The sequence below is a fragment of the Oryzias latipes genome, chromosome 9 (assembly GCF_002234675.1).
Source record: "Oryzias latipes chromosome 9, ASM223467v1".
NCBI classification, from domain to species: Eukaryota; Metazoa; Chordata; class Actinopteri; order Beloniformes; family Adrianichthyidae; genus Oryzias; species Oryzias latipes.
The window spans coordinates 29,742,547-29,768,509 of NC_019867.2; the positions used below are offsets into that span (position 1 = coordinate 29,742,547).

Below are 25,963 nucleotides of genomic sequence, written 5' to 3' on the forward strand. Positions count from 1 at the left end.
TTATCAAATGTTTATGATCATGCAGAATTAATTTAATAAACAGACCTTCAAAACACAATGGTGCCACTTTAGGTAAAATGACATGTGACTGTATGTTTGAAGACACATATGCAGCTACCCCACTTCCTCTTGAGCTTCTATCTGCTCTGTACAAAGTGTAATTGTCCAGACTAATGACACTGTCTGAGATATTAGAGGAAAGCCATGTTTCAGATATAGTGATGACACTGGGTTTATTGTAGACAAGCCAGGCCCTTAGTTGATCTATTTTTGGTAATAGACTCCTCATATTAACATGGATAATTTGAAGACCTTTAACCAGGGAATAGGAGAGAATAAACTGCAATAAGCAACACTGAATGAAGCAAATTTGACTAAAATAAGAACAGAATTAATAATTGCCAATGGCACAATAACAGTCACACACATACACATACATTCACACAAAACACATAATTAAAGAAGCTGGAACACAGCTGTTCAAAGGCAAAAAATATATAAAGACAACACGACAACCTCATTCTGAAATAGAAAATAAAAATACAAAAACGTCAGTAATGTTGTAATTTTCAAGTGGAGATTACCACCAGATGGAAATGAGTATTACCAAAAATAAAGAAAAAGAAAAGGATAAAAATCTGCTCAACATCAACAAATGTAGCTAATGTAAATGTTCAGAGCTGCAAAAAAGAGAAATGAAAAGCTGCACATAACAGATGGAGCAGAGCCTTGTGACATAACCTCATTACAGTAGTAGTTTACGGCAAACAAAATTTCATATAGCCATCAGTGTAACCCTCCTGTTATGTTCATTTGTGAGGAACAGAGATGATGTTCCTGGGTCAATTTGACCCAGTGCATGTTTTATTAATTAAAAGATGTCTGAAACCCAAAACATCCTAACAAGCAGTGTGAATATATCATCACTACATCCAATACCAATTATTCTTTCAAAAACTTAGTGAAATGGTGTTCCTGACCTCTGACAGGTAGTGGATTAATTATTAGATAATTCACTAGTTTTTCTTAAAAATATACATGTTCAAACTTTTTTTTAATTTTTCACTACTCTATTACTTTTGAAAGACTGACATATAAAATACAATAGTTTTACATAACATTGAAACATAATCTTGAAATTTAGTTTTACATACATGCACTGTGAACCAGAAAAAAACAAAATCATAATACAAAAGACAAGCAATTGCAATATGAAGTTGTGTGTTTGAGTCTGTACATAAACACAGCACAAGAGTGACCAGTCATCTCACTGTGCTTTGTGCAAATTAATTTTGTACATTTCACACAGGTCATGCTTGTCTTGACCTGGATCCTCTCTCCGGCTCGACTCGCGCCCCCGGCCGTCCCCCTAACTCCACCTGGATGAAGCTCGTCTGCTGGATTTTATATATGTAGTTGTAGAGTTAGATAAAATAATTCTTCTCTATGAGTTTTAATAAATCGCCTGTCCGTCCTGGGGAGGATCCCTCCTTCATGTGGGCACCAAAGAGGTTTCTTCGTTTTTTCCGGAATCCGTTTTATTTTTAATTAGGACTTTTTCCTCAACGCGAAGGGGGGTCTAAGGGAAGGGAGGACCGTTTAGTTTAGTCAGTTTGTTAGTTCAATTTAGTATTTTCCTATTGAATTCTATGTATTCATGATCCTTTTGATTTTATGTTTTACTTTTTCAATTACTGATATGAAGCCCATCGAGACGACTGTTGTTGTGAATTTGGGCTATACAAATAAAATTGAGTTGAATTGAATTGAAATGGTCACATGAGTCACTGCCATCCTTGTGGGCCCTGGCACTGTCTATATCATGTTTTCTGCAGACAGGTTTGTCTGACGCATATTTGGGGATGAAGACCAATGTATTTCACCATTCTTTGACATGAATGTCTTGCTTGAAGGAACAGGAATAACAATTCCCTCATCTGGTTCAAAATCAGAATCATTAGAATCAGAATTTACCTCAAAATAGTCTTCTTCTGATCATGATCAGTGATGACTACCAGAACCTCCTGGACTGTCATCTTTCTGCTTCTGCTGCTCATTTTCTAAAGGTCTGACTGTGTAATGTTGGAAGGACTCCCATGTAGAAAATCTTTTATATGTTTCGCCCCTCCCTTGTTGAGTGTCCACTGAATGTGGGTTGAGTTTTCCTGCGAGAACATAAATGGTTCCTGTCAAAAGTCATAACACCTATGCACCTGTGTGTTTGTCTGTCTATGTGTGTGATTGGGGTGAAATATGTCTCACAGCTGCAAATAAAGGAATACAACTAATAATGAGACATCCTTGTACCTCCAGTTTGACTGCCGGGTCAAACTGACCCGAACAGTATCTATGTGATGGAAACATGCAGGGGGGGAGTTGCAGATATGTGAGATGAACCAAATTCATAATATATGTTGATTACACTTAATAAGGCAAGCAGAAGAAGTTTCATGCTGAAGAAATACTGTGACGGAGCGGCTTCGTCTCTCGGGCTGAGCGAACACCGTGAGCACTATTACACACACACCCACACAGTTTGGTGCGCGCGTCCACGTCATTATCAAACATTTTTCGCTGTGAAACCATAGTTCCTACCATTTACCCTTCATTTTTACAGTTTAGACCTCGGGTGCACACTTGGTCATCAGTAGTTTTCAGCATACACATACATAGAAACGCTTACTCACGGCAGCCCAGCAGCCGCCCAGCAGCAGCGCAGCACCAGCGGCGTCTTAGCCCCGCCCCCTCCGTTGACAGCCAAACCGAGGGATTTGTTTTTTGTTGTTTATATATTGTTGTAAATCTTGTGAAACAGCTGTTCCTAATTTATCTTGTTTTTGTGTCTTGTTTTTCTTTGTATAATTTAAGCTGAATTATTTGTGGCTGAAGTTAATGTGATGAAGGACATTATTTAATTATTGAAGGAAATATGAAATGTTTTGAGAATAACTTTCTTCACAATTCTCTGAGTAGAGTGCCTAATTATGTGGGAGTGGCAAGAGGTACATAAGAAGGTGCCTCACTCTCACAATGGCAGAGGGACTGAGAGGTTGAGAGAAATGGGCAGAAGGAGTGCCATTCAAATTCACAATTGAAGGTGATAAGATCTGAAGTCAGATGAATTTATGTTGTTTTGCTTTCATCCCTGCTTTATTTTTTTTGTGTGTGTCTCCCAAAGACTCTATTAAAAAGGGTAAAAGCCCTATGAAATCTCTCCTGGCTTGCCTACCAGTTTTTGTTTTTGCTTATTTTCTGAATTTCTTGAGAGAACCCCGTAACAAATACTTTTAACTATTTTTCATAGATGTTCAAACTTTAAAACGGGTCAATTTGACCCGCAACATAACAGGAGGGATTCTACTTCGGGGTTCACTTTCTCGTTCGGAACCCTTAGCCTCCAGAGTGGTTATGAAAGACTCCAAAAGTTTTGGGGGGGGACACCTTATTTGTAATTTACGGTTCTCCGACACTCCCCCGCTCCGTGATCACACCCCCTCTCCTCTCCTTACACGCGCACGTGCACACGCACACGCAGAAACGGTGTCCCGCTTGATTAGTTACCGTTTGCGTCCCGACCGGGACTGGACCGGAAATAACAGCGGTTCCCGACTACGGTCTGAAGCCTGAGGCTGAAAGGTAACACGCTGACAGCAAAATCAGCGTACAAAAGCACCTTAACGTATCCGATTCGTTTCCGATTTATTTCCACATATGAGTGAGGCCTGTATCCGATCTGAGAAAATCGGAATCCATGCGCTTTTTTCCTGCTTACGCATTCACCGGTCATATCCGATCTGTGCCACGAGAGGAAAAAATCGGAATTGGGTCACTTGAACCAAGCAGTGTAAATGCGGGCTTAGAGTTACAATGTCAAATCTGTGATTAGTACAAGCACAGTTGTAGCGCACTTTGGATTTGCAGTAGCAGATTCAAGCACACGCAGAAGCACATTTGAGCAGTTGTAAAAAAATCTCTCTTCAAATAATTCACCTTGCTCAAACTGGATTTATCAAAGTTTCTCCTCCAGACTAGATTATTGCAATGCTCTCCCTGTTGGGATTCCTGGCAGGAGCCTGGAAAAGCTCCAGCACATCCAAAACTGTGCTGCTAGAGTCCTCAAAAGGAGACGCAAATTTGACCACATCACTCCTGTCCTTCAGTCACTTCACTAGTTATCCATTCGTTCCAGAATTCAATACAAACTCTGTCTCTTCACCTACTCCCAATGTGTCCATGGAACTGCCCCTGCCTACCTCAGTGCGCTCCTTTCCCTGCAAGCCACTTCACGACTCCTCTGCTCAAATTGCACACATTGCCTTCACCAGCCAAGGACCAGGCTAACCACTATGGGAGACAGAGCCTTTCAGGCTGCTGCCCCTCGACTCTGTTTTAATAATGCTTTTTAGTACTATTATTGTTGTTTTTTATTTTTGTCTTACTTTGTTATTATTGTAAACCATTTTTTATTCCTGCCTCCATTGTAGCGCTTTGAGATTTTATCTAAAATGTAAAGCGCATTCCAAATAAAATTTATTATTATTATTGCATGTGTCATGGGTGTCATGTGACCACTGATTACAGATTACAGTGGTTACCTGTCTGCCTGCCCATGTGTGTGTCATGTGTACCGTAGGGTTGTGCCGATTGACGATATCATCGTCCATCGTGATGGGTGACTGACATCCCGATGGAGAGACCACCATCGTGATGCCACGCCCCCGCCACGTTGCGCGTCGACACCATAAGCCGCGGTTACATGTACAAAATATCTTGATGGGATCAATGGTCGGATTAGAATCCAACCGTGTACATGGGCCCAGAAAAATGTTTTCAGAATATAAAAACGTTCACTAAGGTCACACTTTCCGTCGGAATAAATCATTCGCACATGCGCAGTAGGGTTTGAAAACCGGAAGGATATAAATTCCGCCAAGCGGCTTTTTTTTCAAACTTTATTGAATGTAACAATTCAATACAAAACAATGTTAAACAGCGCCTAGCGGCTATATACATTGACATGTCAGCTCGGTAAAATACGAGATGATCTTCTAAACGTGCTTTTAATAATGTTACGGTTATTATGAAACACCTGTTCGCTCATCATTTGAATTTTAATCCGTGTGGTCAGTGCTTTTTCTGAACGAAGCCAGGATTAGCAGTATGCTAACACGGGCTAACAACATTAGCTTTGGGTGGTGCTGCTTGCTGGCTGCACGTAAACATGTTAGAATAACATCAGCCTTTATTTAGTCGGGACACGACTGGAAACACAAATCCGCGTGATTGTTTGAATGTTTTCTAAGGACTGAGCGACATTTCTGCTTTGAAGCTCAAACCGCTGTGTGTGCTGACGATCCGAGCTGTGCTCTGACACACACTTTTAGACCCGGTTCTGAGTTCGGTTGCTTGTACCCCTAGAGCTGCGGGACGGATCGCAGTCTTAAATCTCCCACACATAGCGCTCATGTAACAAAGCACCCCCCCCCCCTCCTTCCCCTCAAACACAAAGCTGGAAGTCCGCGCTCCGCCGGTCCACTTCACTAGTGAAGTGCGGGAGCGGACTACTTCTTTTCTATTTTGTTTGTTACTTTTTTTGTTAAAGTCACTTCCCTCAGTTTTTACTGGATCATCGCAGATTAGTCATTAGTTGGGAAATAAAATGAAAAAAGCAAAAAAACGAATAGCAGTTATAAAAGAACGAAACATGTAAAAATACCCCCCCCCCCCACACGATATCATCGTCCATCCCGATGGTTGACAGCAAACATCGTCAACGGCCAATTTAAGGGACATCGCCCAACCCTAGTGTACCGTGTGTGTCATTTATGTGCTCCCTGGTCCACGTCTGTTTGCTGTTATTGGTGTGTGTGAATGTGACTGTAACTGTAAAGGGCTTTGGTATAAAATAAAGAAAAAGTTGGTTATAAGTAGATGTCATTTACGATTTTTACTAATGCTTTTATACCTGCTTCAGTTTGATTTAGAGAAAAAAGTAAAGCTGAGAGAAACAGTTTGGTGTTTTCCAAACATTTGAACAAAGTTTACAGCAGTTTAGTGTATAAGCACAACAGAGACAAAGAAGAAGCAACTTGGTGAGAAAGAACAGTAAAAGTGTTGGCCAGTCATGGTAATTAACACGTTTCATTGGTTTGACTTGAAGTCCATGTTAATAAACCAGAAAATACAGACTTCACTGTGTTTACTTACACTGAGAGGCTGCTGTTTCCTCTGATTGACCAACAGATCCTGAAAATGGCCACCCTGTGACAAGAAAATCCATCAGCAGAAGAAATATAAATTTTTTTAAATATAAAAATCAACAGGAATTAATCATTAAATGTTAACAGTTTGACTCACATCCTTTGGCAATATTAAATAATCCTATTCCTGTAACGAAAAATAAATTAAAATGTATTCATTTTTGAAAAACAGATTCACATTAGACAGAAATTACTTCACCAATGATAAATAAATTATAGGTTGAATCTACGCTCCCAAATTACCTACTTTGTAGCTTTAAACAGTGTTTTTCAAACTTTTTTGAGCCAAGGCACACCAGTATCCAAAAATGAAAAAAGAGAAACTCACAATCTGTGTTGCTGTACAGTCCCTACACAATGTTTTTTTTAAAGTTCTAATAAAAGTTAAGTTAGTTTACAGTAATAATTTTCAACTAAATTATTTGACATTTTACCCTGGTAGTTGTTTTTCCCCTCCAGTTTATTAACATGCAATTTTATGCAACCTCACAAAAAAACAAAAATAGTAGTTCTAATCTGATCTAGTAATTTTTTTTTTACATGTTGGTGAGAAGGCAACTGTAATTTTTGAACAAATGTATGATCAGAATATGTTTGATAAATTTTACACAAAAAGACTAACATTGTATTTATGTTTTCTGTAGCTACACAAAAAGTAAACATGTTGAAGTTTTATTAGTTTTTCTCTTGTCTTTATCAAAGATGATGTCTTTGAAAACGTTAACAAAAATATTTTATTTCTTTTGAGATAATTAAATTGTTTCAATTTAGTTTACCGTAATTGTGTCTGTGCCTTAATCCTGTTTCTTAAATGTTGTTATTACTTCTTCTTAAATTTGACATAAAATAATCCAGACGTTATTATAAAAGTGTTTTAGTTAGAAAGATGACTTGGACCAAACTCAGTATGTTCATTGTGGTTTCAAGATGTTTAAAAGGGAAGACTCATTGTACGCTGAGATGCTGTGACTTTAACGTTAATAGTGATGCAGGAAAGACTTCCCTCTCTGAGCTTCATTGTTTTGTTCACTTGTTCCACGGTCTGAAACCAGATTCTGTGGAAAGCTACACTGCTGAAGACGAGCTGGTATTTTTGTTGGAACTAAGCGACTTTACGAGCTAAATCGGAACAAGGAAGTGAAGACTTTAACCACTTCTGATTGGTCAGACTGATGACATGTGATTAGGCTTTCAAGAATGATTGGTGGAGACAGTTAAAGGGGCGGGACTTTTCCAAAAAGAGAGCTGAAGCTACGGCTAAATCGCGGTACCGTCATTCTTATCAAAATGTCTTCAATAGAATCAAATAAACACAAAGAAAAAAGTATTTTATGATCTTTTATATTCCTAACTACTCAGTGTTTTATCAGGGTCTGTTTGGATGAACACAGAATTGATATCCTGGAGATGGGAAATGTTTTTAGATCAGTGAAAGAGGGTAATTACCCACGGCACACTTGACCATCTCCCACGACACACTTGTGTGCCGCGGCACACCAGTTGAAAAACACTGGTTTAAAGTATGCATGTGTTTCCCTGTTAGAATAACATTTAAACATTAACACTTTCATTGTTAAAGTCATTCATGTTTTATCGGTGGGAAGTCAGATTGCAGAAGTTCTTTTTTGCATACCAGCTTGTTTCAGCTCAGACACTGCAGGAAAAAGAGAGATGTAACATTTATTCAAAGATACAACAACATTATTCATATTTTGAAAGAAAAACATCAAAACGGTTACTTCTGACTCACTATAAGGTCGTAGATCTGGATTACTGTGTCTGCGCCTCACAGCAGCTTCAGGGTCTGTAAGAGTGATGGAAATGTCTTTACATCTGAAAATGCAGCTTCAAAATTGACATGTTGAGCTTTTCGGTCTTATTTTAGATTCCTTAAATGTAAAAAAGGAACTGGCTTTTAGAAAAACTGAAATGTTTCTTAAAAATTAAAAACATGTTTTTGTTAAACAAGTTAATCTTCCATTCAATTGAAAAACATGTGATGTAGCAGATTCAACAGCTGTGCTGGGCTGTATGACAAAAACCTTAGGAGCTCTGATGTGGAGATAAAGACTGTTGTGTTAGAAAAATGCAACTACTGAGAATGCTCACTCCTGAGTTTTCCAAGAAAACACAAAATGATTCATCTTATCTCAGACACTTTTTAAAAAATTGTTTTAATGTTGAACTGGCTCCAAATCCTACAGAAACACATAATTTCTACACCGTTTTCTCAACACAAAAGCTCCATCCAATCAGAGCCTCTGCTGCAACATTTAACACCCTTGTAAATGCCAGCAGTTTTCCTAGACAAAAGGAGGGTTTCTCAAAGTCCAGAAAAACGTAAAACTCTTTCTGTTGCCTCCTTCTTGCCCAGACGTGCCATCCTCCTTAGGTAGAAGGTTTCTGTCCCCCTGACTTCCCCCCCAGTAGTTAACAGATACTGTGTCTGTCTTACAACTTGAGAAGGTTAGATTTTCACCCAGGAGATGTGGAGCCTTTTTCTGGAAACATTTCAGAAGATATGGTAATGAGGTAACCAGGGTCCTTTACCATGTCGAACACAGACCGGCTTAAAGTTCTTTGTGTGGTGCCAGTAGTTTTTTTCTTTCTTGGTCTTGTTCTGATGACTGCTGTTGTTGCTTTGAATGTGTGTATGTATGTTTATGCATAAGAAAATTCAACTAGAAAGATTCTGAACGTGACAGACACATCCACTTTGAATGAAACTTTATTAGCATCTTCTCATCATAGCAGAACTGGTGTTGTGCTGTAAAAAACACCCACCAAACACCCTGGCTCCCCTCGTGAGAGCCCTGCATCTTTACCATCTATGACATAGGTCTGGGCAGTACGGGTGGCTGCCCAGGGTGTCAATTCAAAGGGGGCGTCGACCCAGCGCTTGGGAAAATAAATCTGGAACACTAAGGTTTTCTATTATCTGGAGTTTTTTCCAAAAATGGTTTGTTATGTTTGAGGCTAAGGAAGTGGATAACCTCAGCTTTCGATTCCAAAAATGGAGATATGTTTCAGGGTATGTCAAGTTGCATGCAGCATGACGTGTCCATCTGAAGATGATTTAGTAGATGAAGAAGCTTAGATAATACTTTTTCCACCATGAAAGGATGATAAGACCACGTATGGATGTTGGAAAGATATTTTTTTTACATTAATCTAACTTATTTGGTTCAGTTAAAATAAATATTTTTTTGGAGTTCAGTCAACTTAAGAATAACCTAGTTATCAGACTCATTCAAATTAATTCAATTAAGTAGGTGTAACTTTGGTGCTGCTTTTAGATTGGCAGCGCGAGGAGTTGTGGGATACCATTCCCTGTGCCTGTCTAGACGGATTTGGGTTTAAGTGTTGATTTTTGTCTAAATAAGTTTAGTTGTTTAGCTGTTTTACTACATTTTGCCGAGTTATTTTGTCCTATTATGTTTAATTCTTTCTGACCATGAGTGAGAGGATGATGACTTTATTTAGCACCTCTAGTGCTGCTAACAGTTGCAAGAATTTCCGTTAAAGTCAGGGTCTTATTAACTCAATGCATGTTATACACATGCATTATATATTAAGTCCACATTGTGTCATTCAATTTAATGTTATGAAAATGACAATATCTACGGGCTTAAACTTAGACATATGAGAGTTCAAGAAGTAAAATAAATTAAGATGGAAAAACATTTAATTGAATTGGAGCAATATGACATTTAGTTTGATAAATATGTAAACTTGAGTTGTAAAAACAATTATTGAGTTGGATAGACATAAGAATTTAGGTAGGATAAATTTAACTGAATAATTTGTTACCAATTAAATTTATTCACTTTAGTTGAAATATATATTTCAACTAAAGTAAGGTGCAGGACTGTTATGCAGGAAACCCGGGTTCGATTCCCAGGGCGGAATGAACAATTAATGGCAATGGAAATGGGGCAATTACCATAACAATGACGGTCAATTAACATCACCCAGTAAGGGTTCTTGTGCAAGACCCTTAACGCTAATGCCTACCTCACAACATGAGAGACAATGAACCACATGTCATGCCGGCTCAGAAGTCGCCCGGTACATGCCGGCTCAGAAGTCGCCCGGCCAAACAAGGTCTGCGTCAGGTGCTGAGGGACCAGAGCATCCTGATGGAAAGTGGGCTACTGGAACAAGATGGAAATGGACTAGATGTGAGAACAAGGTTCTGTTAGAATGCTACTACTCGAGTAATCCCACCCAGAGGGGTTACATGAAGAGAATGTGGAATGAATGGATGCTTCGAAACCCACAATCAAGGCTAACTGCCAAACAACTGGTAGCCCAGTGCTCTAACATCCACAAACAGCAACTCCTATCACAACTTGAGATTGAAGCGATACAATACAATGCCACGGGAGAGCCAGAACAACAGGTCAGAGAGGAGGTTATACCACACTCCCACCCTGAGATTGGGTACACAGCCCCAACAACCACAATTCCGCTGAGCAAGGCATCAACTGACCTGAAAGACAAGATCATGTCTACAATGAACACTAGGCAACCCAGACACCAGCTACAACGGTTAAGTGATGTACCGCCTGAAAGTCTACTGGACACTGTGAATGAAGCATTGAGGGCAATTCCTACCACAACCATCACAGAAACCAATGAACTGGTTTACACTTCAGCAGCAGTGATCCTTGAGATGCTTGGCTATAAGAGCAACCATGGAAGAAAACAGTACCCACCATGGAAGCAGCGGTTAGAGGCTAAAATCAAGGCAACTCGGAAGGATGTGAGTAAGCTGACAGAGGCTCAAAGAGGTACAATGAGAAAGCAAGTACCTAAGAGATACAGCCAGATGCCCATACCTGAAGCACTGGAAACTGCCAAACAAAGGCTCCTAGCCTTGAGCAGCCGCCTAAAGAGGTACACAAGAGACAATGAAGCCAGACGAATAAACAGGCTCTTCGCAACTCAACCTGCAAAAGTGTACGCTCAGTGGCAGGGTCAAAACAGCCGAGCAGACCCACCAAGGCTGGAAACTGAACAGTACTGGAAAAGTATATGGGAGAAAGAGACAGCACATAACAGCAATGCCCAGTGGCTGGTCTCTCTGAGAAAAGAACATAGCAACCTCCCTGAACAGAATCCAGTAACCATCACAGTGGCAGACATCCAAGAAAGAGTCTCAGGTATGAAGAACTGGACAGCACCGGGCCCTGACATGATACATGCCTACTGGCTAAAGAAGCTTACCGCACTCCACGAGTGCCTGGCAGCACAAATGAACCAGCTGCTAAGAGATGGGACTCACCCCGAATGGCTAACGGAAGGGCGAACGATTCTGATCCAGAAGGATCCTTCAAAGGGTGCAGTCCCATCCAACTACCGGCCAATAACCTGTCTCTCCACAACATGGAAGCTCATGTCAGGCATCATTGCAACAAAGATAAATAGGCACATGGATCAATTCATGAGCAGGGCATGAATTCACACAGAAGGGCATTGGTAAAGACTCCAGAGGAGCCAAACACCAACTCCTGGTCGACAGAACAGTCGCTCAAGACTGCAAGTCACGACACACCAACCTGTGCACAGCCTGGATTGATTACAAGAAGGCCTATGACTCAATGCCACACAAATGGATCACTGAATGCTTGGAGCTGTACAACATCAACAGGACTCTAAGAGTCTTCATAGGAAACTCAATGAAGCTGCGGAAAACCACCCTTGAAGCCAATGGGAAGCCAGTTGCACAAGTGTCCATCAAATGTGGGATATACCAAGGTGATGCTCTGTCCCCACTGCTGTTCTGCATAGGTCTGAACCCCCTCAGCCATATAATCAACAAGACTGGCTATGGATACTGACTCAGAAATGGGGCCAACATCAGTCACCTCCTCTACATGGATGACATCAAGCTATATGCAAAGAGCGAGCGTGACATTGACTCCCTGATCCACACCACCAGGATCTACAGTACTGACATTGGGATGTCATTCGCGCTCAAGAAATGCAGCCGGATGGTGACAAAAAGAGGCAAGGTAGTCCACACAGGAGGGGTCTCACTCCCAGAAGGAACAATAGCAGACATCGAGGACAGTTATAAGTACCTTGGAATTCTGCAGGCAAATGGCAACCTGGAGCAGGCAACAAGGAAAGCTGCAACAGCTAAATACCTCCAACGAGTGAGGCAAGTCCTGAGAAGCCAGCTCAATGGCAAAAATAAGACCCGGGCAATAAACAGCTACGCACTGCGAGTTATCAGATACCCTGCAGGAATAATAAGATGGGCAAAGGAAGAGATACAGACCACGGATGTTAAAACACGAAAGCTCCTCACCATGCATGGAGGGTTCCACCCCAAATCCAGCACCCTGAGACTGTATGCTAGCCGCAAGGAAGGAGGCCGAGGACTAGTGAGCGTAGAAGCCACTATCCAGGATGAAACATCCAAGATGCATGAGTACATCAAGCTCAAGGCCCCAACTGACAGTGTGCTCAGTGAATGTCTCAGGCAATGGAGGGCAGAGGATACAGTGCTGGAGGACAGATCCTCATGGGAGGACAAACCCCTGCATGGGATGTACCACCGGACCATAACTGAAGTGGCTGATATCATGAAGTCCTACCAATGGCTAGAAAGGGCTGGCCTACAGGACAGCACTGAAGCGCTCATCCTGGCAGCTCAGGAACAAGCCCTGAGCACCAGAGGCTCAGATCTACCACACCAGACAAGACCCAAGGTGTAGGCTGTGCAAAGAGGTGTGTGAAACAATCCAGCACATAACTGCAGGGTGTAAGATGCTGGCAGGGAAAGCATACATGGAGCGCCACAATCAAGTGGCTGGAATAATATACAGAAACATGTGTGCAGAATATGGACTGGAAACCCCAAGGTCAAAATGGGAAACACCTCCGAAGGTGGTAGAGAATGAGAGGGCAAAGATCCTGTCGGACTTCCAGATCCAGACTGATAGGATGGTAATGGCGAACCAACCAGACATTGTAGTGGTGGATAAAGAACAGAGGAAAGCCGTTGTGGTGGATGTGGCAGTGCCAAGCGATGGGAACATCAGGAAGAAGGAACATGAGAAACTGGAGAAATACCAGGGGCTCAGAGAAGAACTGGAGAAAGCCTGGAAAGTGAAGGTGACAGTGGTGCCTGTGGTAATTGGAGCACTCGGGGCAGTAACTCCCAAGCTGGAGGAGTGGCTACAACAGATACCTGGAAAGACCTCAGACCTCTCAGTCCAGAAAAGCGCAGTGCTAGGAACAGCTAAGATTCTGCGCAGGACCCTCAAGCTCCCAGGCCTCTGGTAGAGGACCCGAGCTTGGAGGAGAAACCACCCGCGGAGGGTGAGAGGGGCGTTTTTTTTTTTATATATATATTATCCTATTTTATTTTTAATTCAATTTGTCAGTTCACAGCAGAAGATTTTTACACACAGATGCAGATTTTTGATGCACAAGTATTCACATTCTATATTACAAGTTCTCACATCAAATCTACAAGTGCGTTCTTTAAGACACATTTTTACCTTCATACAATACTGTCCTCGCTGAAATGTGACATAGCTTTCAGCTAGACAGCTAGCTAAACTTTGCTCCAACAAAAAACAAGACGTGTCCTCTTTTAAGGTGGTTTAATTAACACGCTTGTAATCTGGTGTACAAAAAATGAAACTGTAAAAAATACAGAAATAAAAACAGTCAAATAGCAGTCCTTTTTAAATGACATTAAACCAATGAATTGAGCATTTTAGCCGTCATGAAACACACAATATGCCAAACTGCACATATCCAACAGCACAGCATTATGTTTAACTTTAAAACTTATAAGTCAGATTTAAATCATTTAAACTCCCTAAAAGTCCTTTAAACCCACAAAAATACCTACAGGTCTTGCTTCTGTAGGGGATCAACCAAAAGTTCAGCGGGTTTCAAATGCAAAAATGGGTGGGACATCAGCTCTCAGCATCAACCGGAGTTTTCTCCTCCACTAGCATACATTCCAGCCCGTCCAGCTGATGCGGTTTCACAATAAAAGTCTCTGTACAAACATCCCTGAAAAACATGCCTGAAAGGCAGAACAGAGACAAACATTCACCTTGAGAGTAGCACCATTTTCTTAAGGATTAACAATACAGCTCTGGGGTCTAAGGTTTTAATTAAATTAATAAACCCCGTCTTCTCCCCGGTATATATGGGTACCATGTCTTTGGCTATATGCAAAGCGCCCGCTTCGGTGATTGTACTTCACCGTGCCCCTTTCCTAGGGATGGGTATCGAGCCCCGGTATTGAACAATCCCCGGGGCAACATTCTTCAAGACCGCAGTATCCGTAAGATCTGACCTAAACAGTTTTCCTATTGGTAGAGATGTAGCTTTTTTTTTTGTCCCATAAGATATACAGCGGGGAAAATAAGTATTGAACACGTCAACATTTCTCTCAAAAACATATTTCTAATTGAGCTATTGACACGAAATTTTCACCAGATGTCGGCATCAACCCAAGTAATGCACACTTAGAAAGAAATCCAAACATTTATGTCCATAAATGAAGTTATGTGTAATAAAGTGAAATGGCACAGGGAATAAGTATTGAACACGCTTACTGAAATTTATTTAATACTTAGTGCAAAAACCTTTGTTGGTGATTACAGCCTCAAGACGCCTCCTGTATGGAGAAACCAGTCGAATACATTGCTCAGGTGTGATTGTGGCCCATTCATCCACACAAACTGCCTTCAAATCTTCAAGATTCCGGGGGTCTCTTCTGTGAACCCGGATCTTCAGTTCTTTCCAAAGATTTTCAATTGGATTCAAGTCTGGTAATTGACTGGGCCATTCTAGCAGCTTTATTTTCTTCTTCTTCAACCAGTTGAGTGTTACCTTGGCTGTGTGCTTGGGATGGTTGTCTTGCTGAAAGATCCACTCTCTTTACATCTTCAGCAGCCTGGCAGATGACAACAGATTCTGATCAAGAATGTCTCCATACTTTTCTCCAGTCATTATTCCTTCAATGATATGAAGTCTACCAGTACCACATGCTGAAAAACAGCCCCACACCATGATGCTCCCACCTCCAAACTTGACTGTTGGTATGGTGTTTTGGGGTTGATGTGCGGTGCCATTTTTCCTCCAAACATGTTGTGCCTTATGACATCCAAAGAGTTCAATTTTGGTGTCATCTGACCAGAGTATCTTCTCCCAGAATGTCATGGGTTTATCCAAATGTTGTGTTGCAAACTCCAAACGAGCTTCAACATGCTTCTTCTTCAAAAATGGAGTCTTGCATGGTGTGCGTGCATGGAGGCCATGGCAGTTGAGTGCATTACTTATTGTTTTCTTTGAAACAACGGTACTTGCTGATTCCAGGTCTTTGTGAAGCTCTCCACGAGTGGTCCTGGGCTGCTGGAGAACCCTTCTGATGATTGTTCTGACTCCTCTGTCTGAAATCTTGCGAGGAGCACCTGGCCGTGGCAGGTTTATGGTAATGCCGTGTTCTTTCCACTTCCGGATGATGGCCCCAATGGTACTCACTGGAACTTTCAGAATTTTAGAAATGCACCTGTAACCAGGGGTGAAAGTAGAATTTTTCTTTTGCCGGTACTAACACAAATTATTTCCAAATATATATTTTTTAAAGCAGTTAAAGGAAATAAATGCACTTGATATCAAATTTTATACATAAATAACGTGTGTAGACAAGGTGTTTTTGTGAAAACAATCTTCTATTGAACATTGTGAATTTTTCAGAACATGAAAAATGTGAACATCCGAATTGATCAGAACTTGAGTCATGCTTATTTAGCTGAACTAAGTCATAATGTCCCAAAGAGGCTGGTAATATTCCTCATCAGTTTTAGGGGATCTGCGGGCCATGCCACTTGTGTGCGCTGGTCTCCTGCCTTTTCCCAGCCAGGTTTTGACGTATGGCATTGGATCCCACTTCATGCAGGGAGGTCCAAATGAGCTGATGAACAGGAGGTTTGAGACATTTTTTGTCGTCATGGTGCCTCTGAGGTCAGTCATTATGTTATTCATGGTACTAAACCCTCTTTCACAATCTGCATTACTGGCTGAGAGTGTGTCCACTGCCAGAAGTAATTTTTTTTAATGGAGGAGGAATGCTTCTCCTTCCTCTAGCCTTGAACTCAACGTACCCAAGATGGGCCTCTTGCTCATTGATGTTGAGACGTTCACACAAAGTTCTGACTTCCTCTTCTCCAAATCGAGGATTGTCTTGATCCCAGTTTTCTGGGTGAAGGACTGCCATCTGATTGATAAGGCTGTTGTAAGCGTCCTTGCGGTCAGCTGTCACGCTACTTTGTGCTTTGTTGGCTGTTGTTGTAAACAGTCTTTCCTTCATGCTCTCCACCACTGCAGTTATGAAGAGAGCAGAGTCAATGGTGGGAGACCTGCCCACCTTTAACTGATGTCCATTAAATTCCATCTTCTGCTCGGCCTGCTCTGCTTCAACAGTGTGTTTTCCTGGGTAGGTTTTCAGGCTCTCAATGCGCTTCAGGTAGTTGGTCATGAGCTCATGGGCCTTTGGAATAGTAGTTTTTCTGTTCTGGAGAATTTCAGACAATATTTTAGTTCAGTGAGAACATCCACCATCAGTACCAGACTTTTGAGAAAATGAATAGTGCACAACTTAGACAGCAGACCACTGAACTTGGCTCTCTCTCTGCTGTCTCTGCTGTTGTCCTCTGATGCTTTCTGGAAATGTTGTGCCAAGACTGAATATGACTGCCACACTGCATTGACTGCCCTCCAGGATGAAGCCACCCAGCGAACGCTGAATACTCTACCAATCCTTTTAAGGGTGATGTGCAGATTGTGCGCACACTCACTGAGCTCTCTCATGTTCTTGGGTGATTGGCTGTAAAGTGAATAAAGGGAGTCAAGGAAGGCCTGGAAATCTTTTGTCCCCCCTGTTTTATCAAGTGCCTGGTCTACAGCAAGCTCCAGTCTGTGATTCAAACAGTGCCAGAGAACAATAGATGGAAAGTCGTCTTTCAGCAACTTTCCAACTCCTGACTTCACCCCTAACATCACACTGGCCCCATCACTGCAAAATCCTATCAGTAGTTCTTGCAGCAACTGCATGATAAAACCATTTTTTAACAGGCAGTTTATGAGTTTTTCTTTGATGTGGGCAGCACATAGGCTGTCCAGGTCCACAAGGTCCAAGGGAAAAGCAATAGGTTCCATAGCTCCATCTACACTTGCTTTCACAAAAACAATGAGCGTTGATTTGTTACCAACATCAGTTGATTCATCAGCCAATACTGTTATCTTGCTCCTATTTTGTATAACTTTTGTCATAATTTCTTTCTTCATTTGTGAAGCCACGTGATCCACAATATCAACACACACAGTTTTGCTGTGTAAAACTCTCCCCATGTTGATTGAGTTGGTCTCCTGTAGATCAATCAAACTTTCAAAGTCAGTGAATGGTTTATTGTACTTGGCCACGTAATAGGCTGTCCTGAAGACCCTGGCAGTTGTCTCAAAGGCAAAATCTTGACTCTTGGTATTCATGTTTACAAGAGTGTCTTTTTTCGCTGTCTCTAAAATTTTCACAACTTCTTTGTGAGCTGCTGAGTTTTTGTGCTCATGTATTTTTTTTTCTCAATGACGACAGCTGAACATCTCTTGTGTGTCCAGATGGGCATATCTTTCCTGCTACCCAGTTAGGTGCAATATTTACCCCCCAAGATGAGGCAACACCGAGATCTTTTACAGTGTGGCATTTTTGGCAGCCAAGCATTCCGTTTTTGGCAAATATCCATTCATTTTTCTCTTTAAACTGTTCATACTGTTCTTTTGTCCAGATTGAAGGATACTCTGGCAATACAAAAGGGTCACCTGAGCTCGATGGCCCTGGTGTCTCAGTGGGTTCTTCAATGCAATTTGCATTTCGACTTTTCACTTTTTCATCCTCTCCTTCAGAAGTGTTTGTCTGCACATCTTCATCCTCACTTTGGAATTTCCTCTTAAATATCTGATTTATTTTTCTATGCATGCTCTTCTTTTTTTGCTTTTTCTTTTAAATAACGTGCTGCGTTATTTTTCCATATCAAGATTTCCTTTGTCTATTGTGAACTAAATTTATATTGAATTTAAACTGACCAATCACATTAGTGACGTGAAGTTTGATTCATTTATTGTTTTTCGCGTCCCGTTGCTCCTCCGTGTGGCATAAACATTAATGCTCAGTTGGCTGATCGAATTGAATGTCCCCCAACAAAAAATCAAACGTACCACGTTTCCACGCATGCGCATTAGGCTTGTTTACGGAAGCGAGAGCGAAAGCTACGAGGCAGACCGGGAAAGAGATCCAGAGCATTTTATCGGCCGATACGCCAAATAAAAAAAATGCTTCCGTCATGTGTTATGAAGTGAAAACAGGAACACAGCAGATCTCTTCCCAACTAGAACGGCGTTCCGCCTCGAAATCTTTTAACGGAACGCCGCTCCGGACCGTTCCGGCTTACTTTCACCTCTGCCTGTAACCAATGCCTTCAGTGTGTTTTGCAACAATAAGGTTGCGTAGGTCTTTGGACAGCTCTTTGCTTTTACCCATCATGCAATGCTTCTTGTCTAACACCTTGCTGGTGAGAAACCTTTTTAAAAGGCATCAATCAGGACTTTACCAGCTGATATTACTTTGCACTAATAGGGGGCAGGTTAACCTTCTGATTACTGACAAACTTCAGCTGCTTTCTTGGCTTGCAAGACCTTTTTACCCCTCCTTTTCTTCATGTGTTCAATAATTATCCCTGTGCCATTTCACTTATTACACATAACTTCATTTATGGACATAAACGTTGGGATTTCTTTCTATGTGTGCATTACTTGGGTTGATGCCGACATCTGGTGAAAATTTCGTGTCAATAGCTCGATTAGAAATATGTTTTTTGAGAGAAATGTTGACGTGTTCAATACTTATTTTCCCCGCTGTAAACTTGAGCTGTGACGGTGTGGGATTTTTGATGAAGCAGCAGGAGTGGCTGTCAGCGTGGGGTCTCTTCCTTCATGTCTGTGGCAGCTATAGAAAATGTATGTTTTTAGATCTTATTCTTTATTATATTGCAGTTTTATCTTTAGTGTAAATTGAACTCATTTTGAACTCATCAGGACTTATTCTCCAGTGACCTTCAGTTATGCTTTGTAGTTGCAGTAGCAACTACGACTTCTTTGTGCAAATCTAGGAGTTTCCAGAGACGCAATAAATATGTCATGGACTACATCTCTCCTATCCTTGGGAAAGTGTTCAAATTCATGTTCTCATGTGGAGGTTGGAGCCGACCTTCACCCTGGATGCCGGTAATGGAACCTAAGGTTATCCAGGAATGATTGAATGGGACTCTTTTGATCATCGGACTGTGTGCGCCTGTAAAACGGGCCCCGGAGAGGCGGAGCGGATCTGAAGTTGGCATCTTTCATCTATTAGCCGGTGATAGCAGGCGGGCTATCAGCTGACGAATCAGAGCGACCAGAGGAGGAGTGTCAACACATGTTAAAAAGACTGTTTTGAAACTTTTCTAGTGTTCTCAAGACTGTCTACAAGTAATTCACATGTAACTTATGCGTCTGTAGGTCTTTTCACTTGAGAATCCAGATATCTGCAACAATGTCTTTAATCTGTGTTAGAACTATTGTTAGGGCAATAAACTTTGTGTATTTTTAATCCGGTTGAGTCCTTGGTTTGCTTTACCACTCACGACTCCAGAACACCCACGGATGGAAAGATCTAAAAGCAGAAGATTTCTTTCCTACACAGCAAACCCATGCCAGTTCCAAACAACAGATGATTTTATTCCTTTCTTGGGAACAAACTTCCCACTCTCACCGGTAGCTATGCTGTCCCTTGCTGTTTCGAGTGTGCTATGATTTTGTTGTTTGTCGCTTGCCACACTGCCGTGTGAAACTAACGCTATGGAAGCTCCAGGGAGCCAAAAATACAGCATTACACGAAAACTCGATTTAGTTTTTTCGTTCTTTTTTTTTTTAAATCGGCCTCCCATAATCTAAATCAATTCATTCAATCGAATATATATATATATATATATATATATATATATATATATATATATATATATATATATATATATATATATTCCCAAAAGCCTTTTACGTCACGATGAAAATTAAAAATGAGATAGAAACTCATGCATTTACTTTACTATTTTTTTACAAGCAGAAACTATTTCTTTTGCTGATGATGCAGATGTATTACTTTTTTGATGGACATATAATCTTCATACGCCGTCATTAAAATCTCAGACTCGTGTTTCCGTGAAATCGGCGATCCATTGAGAATGTCTTTATGTACTTGCTGTGTACGTGCATTAACCCAGGGTTTACTAAGTCGAGCGTAATTACGCCAACTCATATCCGGTCTTTTGGAACCGATATACACAGAGTAAGCAAGTTCAGGTGTATTTCAGCCAGAGTTCAGGTTTAAAGTCAGGGTAGCTTAAACATTCTTTCTGGAATACCCCCCTGTTATATCACTGTGTTTGTAACTGCCAAAACTTGCGATTTGGCGCCCCCTGCAGCTGCACATGTAGCAGCATAAAAAAATGATCTTTTTGTGTGTGTTCCAGCCGCGTGCCTATTGCGGGCGGCAGTTGGAAAGATCGGTTGGAAGAGGCTAGAATAAGGGCTGTTAGAAAACTAACGGGCAGATCAGGGCCAGCAGCTGTGATTGTTCGTGCGTTAAACTCATTACTTTGTTCTGTTTTTTTGTTGTTGTTGAAGTTCTCGACTGCAAATAAATTGTTCTTTCTTCATCACGCCTCGACTTTTGACGGGCGTAACAATTTGGAGGTCCCACCGAGATTTATTATTTTTGATTCTTAAAAGAACGATCTTTCGACGGGAATATTGAAGGATGTCGGAACAAAAAAAAGACTCTCGTATGGAAATCGAGGAAAAACTTTTCCAGCTGACTGTTGAAGATGTGTGCCTGGTGTGCGAGTTTTTCAAGATCTTGGGAGGTGAACGAGCGACAGGAAAGACGCTACGCACTCTCGTTAAACTAATCATCAATTTCTGTGAGCGAGAAGACTTGTTGCAGGAAAAGGACGAGGGCATGTCGGTGCTTCTGGAGCTGAACGATCAGCGTGAGGACGTGCTGCGGGGCCATTCGCCGGGAGGCGACACGGGAGCTGCGCGCCTGTCATCACCTGTGGGGGCGGAGCAGTCAGCTCCACCCACCGGCGGCGAGGGCCAAGCACAGCGGCCGGCGAACAGCAAAAGCACATCCCTGTCATCACAACCTCAACAGTTTCAAACAACAGTTTTCAAAGAAATTCAGGAAAAAGCGAAAGGAAAAGAGGAAGAGGAAGGAAAAGAAAGGAATTTAAGATAAAGGGACATGTGGGTGAGTCAACCTCCAGAGATACTCTAACTTTCAGCAGCTTGGAACACTAGATCGAAAGTGGCCTTAGAAAAGGTTATTCAGAGCTGGAAATAATAGAAGCTGTGATCGGAGCTGGGAGCCCTGGCCTGAAATTATGAAGCTATTTGGAGGGAAAAGCAAATCTAACTCTAATGACTCTAAGACAAATATTAAGAGGCCATTATGCAGAAAATGACGCAACTGTGCTTTACCAGCAGGTGTCAAAAGCAACCCAAGAACCTAGTGAAACAGCACTTGAATTCCTCATTCGTGTACTTGATCTACACCAAAGGGTTCTGTTTGCATCTAAACGTCCACAGTCTGGCCTCTAATACAACAAGGAACTTGTACAGAGCCAGTGTTTTCAGGCAATAACCTACGTGCACGATAGAACCTCCGGTTAACTTCCGTGTTTCGAGTGTAAGGCCGGCAACTTCCTGTTGGTCGTGTTATTGTTGTGGGGAGTTTTGTTGAGTTGCTAGTTTTAAAAAATAGGAGCGGATTTCGGGTAAAAGACAGGCGTTTGGTGTTTCAATGCGTGACAAAGACATCACAACATTGTTGTGTACCCGTGTGCGAATTTGTCAAAGTACAACAGTACTATAAGCTTTCCAGTAAATGTGTCGTGAGAGCCGAATGGATGGTGAACACGGCGGGAGGACTTCACCCCAAGCGAGACGAGTTGTGTTTTGTATTTGCAGCAATCGGAAAGAAAACATGTCATGTAAACACGCCGTTCGGAATACTTTGCCCCGGTCAGACTCGTCCGGTCAAAATTTCTTTCCGATCGATATAGCTGGGTTATACCGATCGTTGTTCATGTAAACGGTCATTCCGATCGTGTGTCACTACTGCTCTGGTTTACGTCATGCGTAGACGGTGTTTCGCTGAGAGAAAGCTTTGGAGCTCATACAGGACCAATCAGCTGCTCTGCGGACGCCCCGCGTAAAGCGCCACTCCGCTCTCGCCCCGCTGGCTCTCCCCTCTCTTTCACCCCTCACGAGGGAGATGCGGGGGGGATGCGTGTCCACTTACGTCTGGACCCGGCATCCGAGCTCTGCGTTCGGGCTCCGATGCCAGTGGACCGAGTGAACCTCTCTGAGCAGAGCAGCCGGATTTATTAATGTATTTGAGGGGAGGGTGCTTTGTTACATGTGCGTTTTGTTGTTTTGTTATGTGTGAGAATTTGGACTGCGAGCCAAACCGCCGCTCTGGGTTAGCAGCTGCCGGACTCGCGAGGACAGAGCAGAGCACACAGTGTGTGTGAGCTTTTCAGAGCAGAAATGCCGCTCAGTCCTTAGAAACTGTTCAAAAAAAATCACATGGAATTGTGTTTCTAGTTGTGCCCCGACAAAATAAAGGCTGATGTTATTCCCAGACATTTACGTGCAGCCAAGATGCAGATTGCAGCAGCAAGAGTTCCCTGGAGAGGACCACCAGACCCCAACTCCGGCCAACACCTCACAGCTTTGGTGCGTGGGGGTAGCCTTCTACTACTTCCACTCTGAAATACCTGTATATTAATAAGAAGGAGGCACATCAAACATTTACCGAGCAGATTTGATTACTTATGAGTTTTTATGACTATGTCTGCAGAAGTCCGGCAGCTATAAAACATCCTGCAGACATTAGTAAAGATGAGCTTTACTGTAAGTTTAACATGATGTCTTTTGAATCTATTCAGAAATAACAGCAGCTTCTGAGATTTTCATTCAGTGTTAGTTTGTTTAATAATGTAATCGGGTGAATATTATCTTCTTGCTGCAATAACAGAAACCTTCTCCATGAGCATTTTAATGTGTTGACGACCATGATTATTGAATTAAATGGACACAGACTGAACTCACCAGCTGCTGCCGTCGCCATGACGTCTTCTTCACCTGCAGGCAGATGAAAAGACAGTCAGTCTCCAAGAAACATCCTTTAAATTTAAACATCAGGAGTTAAGCAGAACCAAAGGCATGTGATCCACACTTGAACTATTGATATATCTGTCATTAAATTTCTACAGTTGTTTTCTATTAAAGTAAAATGTCTTTTTGTTTGTTTTAAATTACTTGTTTTACCCAAATCATCCATTATCTGTGTTCTGCAGCACTACCAGCTCCTCCTGTAGGGGGTGCTGTTGCTGTGGTGCTCATTCTTATTAGGACGGCTGGGGTCCCACTCTGTGGTCTAACAGCCTTGAGCTGAGTTTACACCGAACGCGATTCGTGCAGCGGAGGCGGCCCATTTGAATGTAAAGTCAATGTTACAGACAGGATCTGAGGTCCGGAGGTCTAATTTGAGCGGCGGGCCAGAGTTTAAAAACATTCTGAAATCTGGGGTCGCCGCATAACTTCAACCAATCAGGAATTCAACATGGGTATGTGACGTTTTCAGAGACAGCAGGTAGAAAACACATCCAATTTAGTGAATCAATCCACAGTTCTCCTGAACTTCCATGGACACAGATGGAAAGGCACCCTATTGGGCCTCCTGACATTTATATTTCCCTTATTTTTAATCGAGAAATAATAAAAAAAAATGATACCCTCATTTTATTCTTTTTATTTTTTCAAACTCGGTCACAGAGACAGAAAGACAGTCTTTCAGAAACAGCAGCAGGAGATAAGATCACTGAACGCAGAGAATCTGAAAGATCCCAGACATGGAGAGACGTGATTACAGATGTTTTCCTCCCCCTGCAAAAGAGTGCAGGCGCTTTTTCCCCTGCTCCTGCCGCTTCCTGCTTTATTTGCTTTTTAATCATTTAATTAATCATTTTTAATTATTTTACCTCATCCACAACTCCTGGAATATCAGACTGGTCATCCTTTTTTGTGACTTCCACCTATACAAATCAATATTTTTACGTCTGACAAGCCAGCGACATGTCCGGAGGAGGAAGAAAAACAAACTCCCACTGTGAACGCTGTCGGATCTACCAACAAGAAATAAAAGAGCTACAAACACGGATATTTACTTTGGAAACTGAAAATGGACTTCACAAGACCCTTCCAGTAACATCGGGTGGTAAGAAGCCTGCTCTTACTACAAATGAGAAGAATAACAGTGACATAGACCTGAGGGTAGAGCTGTGACGGTGTCGAATTTTTCATCACCGCGGTGATGAACCACCAGGGGGCGCGGTGTCGCGGTTAACCGCAGCCCCCCCCCAAAAAAAAAACAAAAAAAAAAACACAAAATCCCCCGGCGGCCGCATCGGAAATAAATACAGTTACAACGTACTATTCTTTGTTAAAAATGACAACAAATGACAACAACTAACAACTACATATCTAACTTATGAACTAACTATAGGTGTTGTAGATTGACTGTGTGTGTGAGCGCGGAGCGTCTTGTGTAGGTATAGTAGGAAGGTGCGCACACGTGTGTTGGGAGTGTGTGTTGATTCTTCTGCAGCGGACCGCTCTGGAGCTGCACGCAAGTTTCACCTGTGCTCTCTGGTACAGACATTTTCTCAGAATATTATTTATTGCCCAGTAATAAACAGACTGCAGACGCTGTCACCTTTCCGGTAGCCGTGAAGCCTGATACCCATGAAAAGAACGCGGGGCAAGAGGCTCCGCCTTTGTTTATACAGACACGTAACGTAACGTTACGCTGCAAAAAATAGATCCCAAACAAAACATGTAGTGATTTTCATGGAAATCTAACAGCGCGCGTTCATGTTTGGTGTTACGGATTGAAGGAGGACAGTAAGACCCCCCCCCCCCCCCCCCAACACAAAATCCTCCGGTGGGCGGCCGTGTCGCGCACTTAGGAACGCACGCAGCTTGTAATGGATATGAATACAATGGAAATTAATAATTAGAAAGCAGTAAATTTGTCGTATTTTCTCACGAGACGGAAACTTCTGTTGTAGAATAAGGATGTGTGCTTCTGAAAGCGCGCGCCTGTTTGTGTAAACGGAGCCGCGTGAAGGCAGACACTGAGAGCACGAGCGCGGTGGGAGAAAAGGAGACACCAGTCTGAAAGAAAGAAAGTCTAAACACAGTACTAGCAGAAAAAGGAAATTATCAGCAAAGATGAATGTGTTTATTATAGTTCCAAACACCATATTCAAAACGTAAAAAAAAAAAAAGTGCGTAAAAAAAGTGCGGTGATGCGGTGATGAGGTCATCACCGCGATGATTACCTCATCACCGCGGTGATGCGGTGATGCGGTTATCGTCACAGCCCTACCTGAGTGATGTTGTGTCCTTTCCGAAACTTTGTGCGGAGGAACTCTGTGTCAAGCCAAAGCGTAAAGATGACAGAACATCCGAAATAAAGCTCACAAACAGATTTTTACCCCTAACACAAT

The 25,963-nt window shown here is 41.9% G+C and overlaps 2 protein-coding genes across 2 annotated transcripts in view; both read right to left on the reverse strand.

Moving 5' to 3' along the window:
• LOC101164984 (GTPase IMAP family member 7-like) overlaps window positions 1-25,963 on the reverse strand; it is a 35,953-nt gene that overhangs the window by 6,217 nt on the left and 3,773 nt on the right. Inside the window, exons 2-7 of the mRNA XM_023958816.1 lie at window positions 23,502-23,534; window positions 23,041-23,167; window positions 8,011-8,064; window positions 7,894-7,914; window positions 6,358-6,387; window positions 6,208-6,261 (exon numbers count right to left, since the gene is read on the reverse strand). Coding sequence (XP_023814584.1) covers window positions 6,208-6,261; window positions 6,358-6,387; window positions 7,894-7,914; window position 8,011 — 106 coding nt within the window. The 5' untranslated portion in view covers window positions 8,012-8,064; window positions 23,041-23,167; window positions 23,502-23,534. The remainder of the gene's footprint in view (window positions 1-6,207; window positions 6,262-6,357; window positions 6,388-7,893; window positions 7,915-8,010; window positions 8,065-23,040; window positions 23,168-23,501; window positions 23,535-25,963) is intronic.
• Window positions 15,843-18,851, reverse strand: LOC111947936 (E3 SUMO-protein ligase KIAA1586-like). Its single transcript, XM_023958815.1, has 2 exons — window positions 16,910-18,851; window positions 15,843-16,812 (listed from the first exon to the last, which is right to left on the reverse strand). The coding sequence occupies exons 1-2, from the start codon at window positions 17,784-17,786 to the stop codon at window positions 16,781-16,783; spliced, it is 909 nt and encodes a 302-aa protein (XP_023814583.1). The 5' UTR covers window positions 17,787-18,851; the 3' UTR covers window positions 15,843-16,780.